The sequence below is a fragment of the Strix uralensis genome, chromosome 15 (genome assembly GCF_047716275.1).
Source record: "Strix uralensis isolate ZFMK-TIS-50842 chromosome 15, bStrUra1, whole genome shotgun sequence".
NCBI lineage: Eukaryota > Metazoa > Chordata > Aves > Strigiformes > Strigidae > Strix > Strix uralensis.
In genome coordinates this window covers 21,857,607-21,868,701 of record NC_133986.1, presented here as the reverse complement: position 1 = coordinate 21,868,701, position 11,095 = coordinate 21,857,607, and the positions used below count along the sequence as shown (strand labels likewise).

The window sequence follows — 11,095 nt, the reverse complement described above, 5'->3', positions numbered from 1 at the left end:
TACACATTTTGGAGGGATGGCCCAGAGACGAAGGGAATGAGATCTGTGGAGATACACTTGAGACCAGGGAATGGGATGGGGATTCCTTAGAATGTATTGGAAACCTGAGCCTAACGTAAATGGTTTGTAAATGGTAGAACATAAGGGGTGGAGCCTGTCCTGGTTTCAGCTGGGAGGAGTTAATTTTTCTTCTTAGTAGCTAGAACAGCGCTGTGTTTTGGATTCAGTGCGGGATTTGCTATGAGAAGATTGCTGATAATACAAGGATTGATGTAAGAGATCGAGGTCTCTCCAATTCCCAACGTCCTGTCCATGCGCAGGTGTACAGGAAGCTGGGAGGGGGCACAGCCAGAGCACCAAATTATCCAGTGGAATATCCCATATCCTGTAACGTCATGCTCAGGATGTCAAGGAGGGGCGGCTGGGAAGCAGGAGGTTCTCTCCTGCATCTGGGATTGCGATTGCGGGGTCTCGGTTTTTGGGGATCGCTGGCTGGGAAGGGGCTGGGTATCAGGCGGCGGGTGGTGAGCAATCACAGGGTGCATTACCCGTTTGTCCTTTCTATCATTGTTATTGTTTTATTACAATTACTAAACTGTTTCTTATCTCAACCCATGAGTCTCCCTTTGTCCCTCCAATGGGTCCCCCAGTTCCCGGGCAGGGGGAGGGTGAGCGATTGGCTGCGTGGGGTTTGGCTGCCGGGCGAGTTCAAAGCACAACAAGGGGCTGAGCAAGCGCAGAGCCCCAGGTTTGCTCTTGGGCTGAACAGGCTGCCAAGGGCTGGTGAAGGCCGGGGACAACATTCCTTCCTAGGACCTTCTGTGTGGCCTGAGCTGATGGTGTGTTTGGATGGGTCTGGTACAGCAGCAATCAGGGTGGGCAACAGGACCTGGAACTGGGCAATGGGGAATGCCCTTCAGCTACTGTCGCAGGACCATCTACAGCAATCTCCATGTCACAGCTCCAGCCGTGACACTGAGCGGAACTTGTGAAGAAAAGTAGCTTTGCCACTGGTGTGAACCTTCCCCGGGGAGACTGAGCCGGCTGCGGGGCCAGCGAGGCCCAAAGCACACGGCCATGGCGCTGGGCAGCCGGCCAAGGCCAGCCCGCAAGGAGGGAGGGCTGGGCAAGGGGCTGCCAGGCTCCGGAGGAAGAAAACCCTTTGGGCCCACCCCTAACCCTGCCCCTCGAGAAAGGGAGAGGGGGAGGAAGCCAACAAATGAGCGTGGAGTCTCCCAGGGCAGAGATTAACGGCTCACTTCACTGCGCCGGTGGAGGGGGATCAGGGCCAGCACGAGGGGACGGCGCACGGCTGCTACCGTGTCTGTGTGCGGGCCGGTTGTAAGGGTTTTGGGCCCGATGTTCCACACGGGAGCGGTCCCTCATCCGCACGGGCCCGTGGTGGCTGGAGCTGCTGCCACTCTCGGGCGCTGGAGACGGCAGCTGGCTGGCGGTGCTGGGGTTGCTGGTCGCTGTTACTGGGGAGCCGTGGGACGTCCCCAGTGCTGCCTGGCCGGGGGTGCTGCTCTCAGCACCTGGTGCTGGCGCGTGGCTCCTCTCCCGGCGCCTCCTGGACCAGCTGTAGGGCGTCTGGGCCCGACGTTGCACCCGGGAACGGCGTTGCCTGTGGTCGGGCCCAGGTGAGCTGGAGCTGCTGCTTCCCTCACGCGCTGGGGAGTCGTCGGCCAGCCCAGTGCCAGAGCCAGCGAGCTCTGAGCTGTCACTGGAGTCTGTAAGGGGAAGCAGGAAGGTCACGGGTACAGAGGTCACTGTGGAGAGGCCAGAGCAGTGCTCCCAGTCCTCCTGGGGCAGAGAGGCTCTGCCAAGCCCAGCCTGGGCACCTGCTACCAGGCCTTGCCTGGGCCCTGTCCCCAGCCCAGGGCCATGAAGGTGCTTTGCCTCTTACCGGTGCCCTGGCCAGCACAGCTCTCGCATTCCCAGCTGGTGCTGCTGGTCCCCAAGTTGGAGCAGCGCCGGTGGGTGCCCTCGGCAGCGCAGGAGCTGCACAGGAGCAGTTCCCAGGGCCTGGGGAAGCAAAAGGGTTCATGGCTGTGAGGACAAAGTAACCGCAGCACAGAATTGTGCGGCACAGCTCCTGTTCTCATCCTTCCGCTTTGAGCCCTTGGCGAGACAGAGATCCCGTGCAGAGCCCAGGGTGCCGCTTTGGCAACTTACCCCCGTTCCTCTGCCTGCTCCCTTCCTCCGGGATAAAGGCACTCGCGGGCATCGCAGCGGCTGTGCCTCTGGATTAGTGCTCCGTCTGGAGGCCCGTTGTCCTGTGATGGATTTCTGATGGAGAGAGGGAAATCGCTGAGCCCCTGCTGCCCCGGCATAAGGCCGATGCAGGGCAGCCCTGCTCCTCCCCGCTACCCGGTTTACAGATCCTCCGTGAAGCTGAAGCCCAGGCTGACGGGACAGCGGAGGACCAGGACTGCAGGGGCAGCCCCTGGCATGGCCCAGGGCTTGCAGCCTCCTGTCCTGTGAGCCGGCAGGACACCAACCTCAAGGGGATTCGGATGCCCATGGTGACCATGTTCATGATAAAGTCACGCCTGTCCCTGCAGAGGGGGCAGCTGAAGGAACCAATGCCAGCGTAGCAAGCCTGGCCCTGCAGCGGAAACAAAAGGAGCAGGAGTGAGGCCCTGGTTCTGCCCAGCTCCTGCCATGCCCCGGGGGTGAGAGAACGGCTCCCACCTGGATACAGCCCCGGTGGAACCAGGCGTGTTTGCAGGCGGGGCACACCATGGTGCAGTAGGACTTTCTGTCCTCCACAGGCTCCAGGCAGATGAGGCAGTCAGTGTCCTTCTCCGGAGCCGCCTCCACCTCCTGCTCTGGGCGGTGCTCCCTGCAGAAGGACCTGGGGGAAGAGGGAAGGGGTGGGTGAGGTGAAAAGCGCTGGGTCCTTCCCCAATGGGGGCGAGGAGGGGAGAGGAGGTACCTATATGGAGAAAAGTACTGGGTGATACATTCACCCTCCATGGCACAGGGGAGATGAAAGCTGCGGTCGCAGCCCTCCTGGCAGCAGGTGATGGCGGCCCCGTTCTCACCGCAGACGAAGCATTGCTGGAAAGAGCAGAGCAGCCCCCCTCAGCAACAGCCTCAGGGCCTCCCCAGCCAGCCCCACACCTCCGGGCAGGGCGCAGGATGTGGCCGCTGCTGGGCCACAGCCCACAGATCCGCCCGGCGCACGAGGCTCCTGGGCTGGAGCTGCTGGGAGCAAGGCTTTTGTCCCAGAGCTGCTTGGAGGGGCTGGGATTTCTTTCCTGGGCTCTGCGCTAAGCTCCCCCAAACCTCTCCTGACACAAATCTCCCTGACCTTGTCAGGTCCTCACCTTCTGCGCTGCCCGCTCCACTGTGCGGCAAATGTCGTCAGGGTCAAATAGCATGATCCCTGATTCCTCGTCCTGCCAGTAAGAAAGCTCACTGGCAAACATCTGCAGAAGAGAAGAGAGGAGGAGCTAATGAGGAGGGTGTGGCAGGGAGTGCCTGTCAGCGAGCTGGAGGGAGCCCCGGGGCACTCACCAGGCAGAAGAAATGGGCACATAAATCTTCAATCTTCATTTTCTGCCCGCAGAGAACTGGGTCCGCCGCTGCCCAGCCGCACAGCACGCACGCTGGAGGGGAGAGAGCAAATGCCGGTGGGAATGAGCACCTCTGTGGGCCCGGTGAAGCGTCCCTGAGGGATTGTCCCCCAGGGGCCTGCTCCGTCCCTGAGGGGCTGAGGGGAAGGGCTGGGGGCCGTGGTGAGGAAGGGGCTTCGCAGGCACTGCCTCCCCCTGCCACCGCGCTCGGCCCCACGCTGACTGCCCCGACAGCCCCTCTGCTGTGCTGCAGGAGGGAAACTTTGCTCTCACCCTGCTCCATCGAGTCGGGGGCCTCCTCCTCTCTCCTCTCAGACATGGACGTGTCCACACTGAGCGTTGGGAGCGTCCCTGTCCGAGCAGCACCGGGGTGTCTCTCCCAGATGCTCCTCGGCTGACTCTGAGGGAGAAGCAGGGCGCGGGTCAGCTCTCAGCACAGCCCCAGTGCCCTGAGGTGTGGGACCCCCCCTCCTCCCTCGGCAGCCCCCCGCAAGCCCCATCCCTCCCCTGCGCTCTCTTCACCTCCCAGGTCGCACTGACGCACGGCTGGAGCCCAGCGATCCTCTCTATAGGCTTGTCTCCGTGGTCACAGCGGCCGTTGTGACATTGGGACCCCATATATGGGCAGGGACACCCCTGGCAGGTTACCATGGCCACGGTGACATCGCCACCCCCACATACAGGCAGGGACGCCCTCAGTCTCCTGCCACACCCTCTGAGGTTGGTGCCACCCACGTCCCGGTGGAATTCCCGGTGGAGTCACGGTGGCAACGGCCCTTTTCTGTGGCAATAAACTGCCTTTTGGAGTCAGTGTGAGCCGAGCCTTGGGGGGTAGGAAAGCCCCTGAACGAGCACTCGCGCCAGACCCAGCTGGGGACTTGTCACCCGTGTCACCCCAAGGGTCCTGGGGTCCTGATCACGGTGGCAGGAACGGTGCCCAAGTCCCCACACTGTCCCCACATCCCCACATGATCCCACGTCCCGTGCCCCAGACTGTCCCCATGTCCCCCCACATTCCCTTGTCCCACACTGTCCCATGTCCCCCCATGGTCCCCACACCCCTGATGGTGCCTGTGCCCAACCCCCCGTGTGCCCATGCCCCACACTGTCCCCGTGCCCCACGCTGTCCCCCTGCCCCACACGTGACAACCTTCAGCCGCAGCCCGGTGCCCACGGGCCACCTCCCCTGGCACCACCACTGTCCCCAGTGTCCAGCCTGTGGTCAAACTGGTGTCAGCAGCACCCACGGTCCCCAGTGCCACTGTCACCAGCAGCATCCAAAAGTACAACATGTTGTCCCTGTCCCCCACCAGTGACACCAAGGGGGACACTGGGACACCCACCAGTGACACCACCCCAGCACTCAAACTGCCTCCTCTGCCTCCGCCTCCAGTGCTGTCTCCCCCAAATCAGAGCCTGGGGACAGTCCACAACTGCCCCCCTCCTCCTTTGGGAAAGCAAACAGGATCCCCGGGCAGTGGCACAGTCCCCCCAGTCTGCCCAGTGACCCCACGGGGACCCTGCTGCTGGTAACAGGGGGTGGCCTGGTGGTCCTCTGCTCTCCCCATGTCACCCCTGCAGGGTCCCCAACTGTCCCAGGACCTCTCTATGGAGCTGGGGAGTGTCCTGGGGGCCCCCCAGTGTCCCCCCCCAGGTCTCCAAGTATCCTGGGATGCCTCTATAAGGACAGGGGGTGGCCTGGGGGTCCCCCAGTGTCCCCATGTTCTCCCCTGCAGTGTCCCCATGCAACTTAGGGGTCCCCATGTGTTCTTGGGACCTTTCTATGTGGATGGGTTCCCCTCCTGTGTCCCCCTGTGTCCCAGGACCCCTCTGTGGGGACACAAACAGTGGCCTGTGGATCCCCAAAATGTCCCTGAGCATCCCCCAGTGTCCCCATGTGTGTCCCCCAGTGTCTTCCAGCATCCCCAAATGTCCCGGGACCCCTCTATGAGGACAGGGGTTGGCCTGGGGGAGTCCCTCCATGTCCCTGGGGTCAACCAGTGTCCCCATGTGTTCCCCCAGTGTCCCCCAGTGTCCTGGCACCCTTCTATGGGGACATAGAGGATGGCCTGGGGGTTCCCAGAGTGTCCCTGAATGTCCCCCAGTTTCCCCATGTCCCCCCTCGATGTCTCCCAGTGTTCTCCAGTGTGCTGGGACCCCTCTGGGCTGGGGGGACAGGGGGTGACCTGGGTGCACCCTGATGTCCCCAAGGGTCCCAGGATCCACTTCACAGGCTGCCCACACCCAGGGGTCACTTCTAACTATCTGCACCCACCTGCTGTTAATAACACAATGAACTCCCAGTGCTCCCAGTTCATCCCAGTGCCCCCCAGTGCAGCCCTGTCCCTCCATGTCCCGAGGCTTTTGGACACGCACCAGGGCTTGCACAAGTCCCGGGTATTGCACCAGCATGTGCACCAGCCCCAAACGTGGCACGTGCTTTTGTACAAGCCTGAGCATCGCACAGGCCTTTGAACAATCTCCAAACTTTGCACACGTGTTTGCACACGCGTTTGTACGAGTCCCAAACGTTGCAGGTAGGGTAGCCCTAAGCGGGAGGTCCCCTTTCCCCCGCTTCCTGGGTGCCTGGGTCCTTCAGGGCAGCGCTGCGCCTGCAGCAACCTCCCCTCACTTGAGATGTAGTTTCAGCGCTCACCCAAGCGATGACAAAATCTTCTAATCGGTCATTATACGCGTACGAATCACCACACAACGCTTTAATTCTCATTCTGGGGACAAAGAGCCATCTTCCAGATTTTCACAGATCTCTGAACTTCAGAGACCATTGTCTGCTGGTACTCTGCTCATCACTAATACAATTACTTTTGTTTGTGCCTTCTGTGCTCTTTCCCTGAGGAAAAGAAGGGACCCACGTGTGGTGCGTTGATCTCAGCCAAATGCCTGGCAGCCAGAAAAAGCCCGACCATGTTCATGTTCAGCTGCTTGTCAATGAGAACCCACAGACCCTTCTCTTCCAGACAGCTCCAATCACACCTCCCCAAGCCTGTAGCCATGCAGGGGGTTTTTGTGGCCCAAGTGCAGGACCTGGCACTTGTCCTTGTTGAAGCTCATCCCATTAACGTTGGCCACCGATCCAATCTATCCAAGTCTCTCTGTAGAGTCTCCCTGTCCTCATGCAGATCGACACTCCCGCTTCACTTGGTGTCATCTGCGAATTCACTGATGATACACTCTGTGTCCTTATCGAGATCATCAGTAAAGATGTTGAACAGAAATGGTCCCAACACCGAGCCCTGAGGAACACCACTTGTGACCGGCCGCCAGCTGGATTGAGCTCCACTGACCACCACTCTCTGGGACCGTCCAGCCAGCCAGTGCTTGACCCAGCAGACCGTTCGCTCCTCCAGGCCATGGGCAGACAGTTTTTCTATGAGAATTCTACGGGGAACTGTGTCGAATGCTTTTCGAAAGTCCAGGTAGACAATATCCACAGCCTTTCCCTGGTCCAATACTTGGGTCATCTTGTCATAGAAGGAGATCAGGTTTGCCAGGCAGGATCTGCCTTTCATAAACCCATGCTGACTAGGCCTGATCCCCTGGTTGTCCATCATATGACTTGTAATGGCATTTGAGATGACCTGCTCCATGACCTTCCCTGGCACCGAGGTCAGACTGACAGCTCTATAGTTTCCTGGATCCTCCTGTCTGCCTCTCTTGTAGATGGGTGTCACATTTGCCACCCTCCAGTCCAATGGGACCTCCCCAGTTAGACACGACTTCAGGTAAATCATGGACAGCGGCTTGGCGAGCACATCTGCCAACTCCCTCAGCACCCTTGGGTGTAACCCATGCGGTCCCACAGACTTGTGTGCATCCCAGTGGTGTAGCAGGTCTCTGACCACCTCCTCTTCAACTGTGCTGACCTCAATCTGCTTCCCCTCCCCATCTCCCAGCTCATGAGGCTGGGTGTCCAGGGAACAGCCAGTTCCACTGCTAGAGACTGAGGCAAAGTAGGCGTTGAGCACCTCAGCCTTTTCCTCATCCTTAGTTACCATGTTTCCCTCTGCATCCAGTAAAGGAGGGAGATTTTCCCTAATCCTCCTTTTGCTGTTAATGAATTTATAGAAACATTTTTTATTATCTTTAACAGCTGTAGCCAGGTTGAGCTCTAGCTGTGCTCTGGCTCTCCTAATGTTCTCCCTGAATAACTTCACTACATCTTTATAGTCTTCATGAGAGACGTGGCCCCTCTTCCACAGGTCATAGATTCTCCTTTTGTTCTTGAGATCCAGCCAAAGGTCCCTGTTTAGCCAGGCCGGTCTCCTTCCCCACCTGCTTGTTTTCCGGCACGCGGGAACAGCCCGCTCCTGTGCCTTTAAGACTTCGATCTTGAAGTACATCCAGCCTTCCTGGACTCCCATATCCTTCAGGGCAGCCTCCCAAAGGATTTTGTCAAGGGATTTTGTCAAGGCATTTTGAACAGGTCAAAGTCTGCCCTCCGGAAGTCTAAGGTGGCAGTTTTACTGACCCCTCTCTTTGTTTCTCCAAGGATCGAAAACTCAATCATCTCATGATCGCTGCACCCCAGACAGCCTCCGACCTTTACCTCCCCCACAAGCTCTTCCCTGTTCACAAGCAGCAGGTCCAGGAGGGCACCTTCCCTGGTCGGCTCACTCACCAGCTGTGTGAGGAAGTTATCCTGGATTGTTCCCTCTGCTGTGCTGTGATCCCAGCAGATACCCGGGAGGTTAAAGCCCCCACAAGAACAACAGCAAGTGACCGCGAGATTTCTCCCAGATGTTTATAGAAAGCTTCATCCCCCTCACTGCTTTGGTTGGGAGGTCTATAGCAGACTGCCACAGCAAGATCTGCTTTATTGGCCCTTAACCTAATCCAAACACTCTCAACTCCGTTATCACTGTACTTGATTTCTGAGCTGTCACAGCATTCTCTTACATACAGGGCCACTCCACCGCCTCTCCTTCCCTGTCTGTCCCTCCTGAAGAGCTTGCAGCCATCGATGGCAGCACTGCAGTCGTGTGAGGCATCCCACCACGTGTCTGTTATAGCGGCTATGTCATAGTTCTCGTGCTGCATCATGGCCTCAAGCTCCCCCTGGTTGTTGCTCATACTGGTGCATTGGTATAGATGCACTTGAGATGAGCTCATGAATCCAACAGCTTTTTGTGAGCGTGGGCCCCATTCCCTACCAGACCCTTCTCAGGTGCTTTCGGCAGAGACCTCCTCCCCTCCAGCTGCCAATGGGGCTGCTGGCCCCGCCCCCTCCCCTCCAGCTGCCAATGAGGCTGCTGATCCCGCCCCCTCCCCTCCAGCTGCCAATGGGCTCCTTTCCCGCCCCTCCCCTCAGCCCGATCCCAGCGGCGGAGGCGGTGGCAGCAGCTGCGGAGGTTCCCGCGGGGGCCGGGGCCGGCGCTGGCGGGGGAGGGGGGGGCTCGGCCGGCAGCGGCGGCGGGGCCGGGAGGGCCCCGGCGGGGCGGGCGTGGCGTGCCCCGTGGCGGGCGGGGGGAGCGGAGCGGGCGGAGCGGAGCGGCTCTCTCGGTGCCGGGCAGAAGCTGCGTCCCGGCTCCGCGCCGAGAACCGCCCCCCCCTGCCGCCCCCACAGCCCCAACCCCGGGAGGGGCGAGCGGCGAAACTGCCCCCCCCGCGCCCGGCGCCCTCCGAGGGAGTGAAGCGCCGCTCCGTCCTGCCCCCCCCCAGCCCCCGCCGCCTCCGGCCCCCCCGCGGGGACCCCCGGGAGGAGGGAGGCTCGCCCGGCCCCTGCGAGGGAGCAGCCGCTCTGGGTGAGTACAGCGGGACCCTGAAACGGCGGGAGCTTTGGTGGGGAAAAGGGAAAAAAAAACAGAAAAGCGGCTTCACCCCCCCTTCGAGCTGTCCGGTGGCTCTTGGTGCTGAATTCCCGGAGGAAGCTGAAATGGGGGGGGGGGGGGGGAGCAGCGGTTTGGGGCTGGAAAGGCAACGTCCGTCAGCACTGTCCTGGTGGAGGAGCGACCCAGCCTCATCTGGCCGTTTTAATTCCATTTTGCCTCTCTCCCTGTAAATCCCTGAGCCCGGGAGGTATCTCCAGCAGGTACCTTTAGTTACAAACTGCTTCCGATGGATTCCGGAGGGAGACTGGGATTGCTGGGAAAGGCCTAAACTGCTCTGCTGCCAGATGGCCTTGGCTGGGCACTGGGAGCAGCTTCCCATCCCTACTGCGGCACGGGGAGAGATATTGGTGTGGGGGAAGGAGCCATTTGATGGTTGAATCCCATCGCTGATGGCAGACAGAGCCCAAGGGAAAAACTGCCTGGGCTGCTTCTCCTGCCAGAGCTTAGGGCAGAGTTTCCTCCCGTGAGCGCCTCAGCCCAGGCAGCTCTGACCCATCCTCCTCCTGATGGGATTCACTCCGAATTTTCAATCTGGGGGTGATAATGCCATTTTCCAACAGAAATGGGATTCCAGCTAAACAAGCGTTTAACCCATCGCAGTCTCTACCAATCCCTCGTTATTAATCAGTGGCTCTTTTCCCCATTCCCCTCGGTTTCCCGGCCAGCTCGCCTTTCGGCGTGGCGGGGCCGTTCTGCCTGTCCTGTGCCTTCCTCGCAGTCGGAGCTGGGGGAGCCCCTGTCCTTCCCCAACCTCCTGCTCACGGCTCCGCTCCTACAAACGAGACTGTCCCAAGGCCCCTCCTCCCCGAGGCTGTGCACATCCCCCAGGCTGACTGTCGGCATTTCTGTAGCTGATGGGTGCCAGAGGTTCTTCCCAACAGGGTTTGTGTCTCCCTTGGGTGCAGCAGGTTCATCACAGCCTGCAGGGAGTCCTGGCGGGATGTTGATCGTTATCAGCACCGCTGCCGTTCACCTCGGGGCTGTAACTACTTCTGTGTCAAATGCCATTTGTGAGGCATTTTAGGATCTTTCAAGAATTATTTTTTTGCAGTCCAGAGTCTAGGAAAAGGCAATAAGCTGAGCGATGGTGCGTGGGTGAAATAACCGGTGAGAAATACTCATTCCTTGCTGTTCTGAAGTTGTTATTGCTGTTGTTTTCTGGTGTGGCTGTGCTCGGGAGTGAGGCGCTATATAAATACTGGTAAATGTACAGAACTTTCACGGGGTGTAATGTGTGGTTGTTGGGCTTTTTTCACCCCGAGTCATTCGAGTGGTAAAATTAATGAGCTCTGTAATTAGAAGAGAGGACTGTCAGTTAGGTTCCCTCCCGGTTTAGGCTCTGGGGTAGCTGGGAGCGAGCTTGCTGTGCGTACACAGCTTGCTGTGAAGGCTCCGCTTTTGGCCCCCCAGGCTCTGACCCAGAGTTTGAGAACTTGGAAGCAGCCGTTGACATCGACCAAAGTCAGAGTTTCCCAGCACCTTTGAAAATCTCCTTTCTTTAGGGCTCTCGTTTTATGGATTTGCATATCCAGCATTACTGACTGCTCAGGAAAATGTAGCCCCAATCTCTTTCCATCTTCTCGTTACCTGTTAAATCAGGAGAATCGTACTTCTCACAGAGATTTGAAAAGAGCGTTGATGACATTTAATGACAATACTATGGAG

At 59.1% G+C, this 11,095-nt stretch overlaps 1 protein-coding gene across 1 annotated transcript; it reads right to left on the bottom strand.

Moving 5' to 3' along the window:
- Positions 1–1,260: 1,260 nt before the first annotated feature.
- Positions 1,261–4,199, bottom strand: LOC141950094 (E3 ubiquitin-protein ligase PHF7-like). Its single transcript, XM_074884494.1, is given in 9 exon segments — positions 1,261–1,730; positions 1,907–2,025; positions 2,176–2,289; positions 2,502–2,639; positions 2,641–2,688; positions 2,690–2,857; positions 2,939–3,063; positions 3,333–3,434; positions 4,104–4,199. Coding segments are annotated over 9 exon segments (1,380 nt in total).
- Between the last annotated feature and the right edge of the window lie 6,896 nt (positions 4,200–11,095).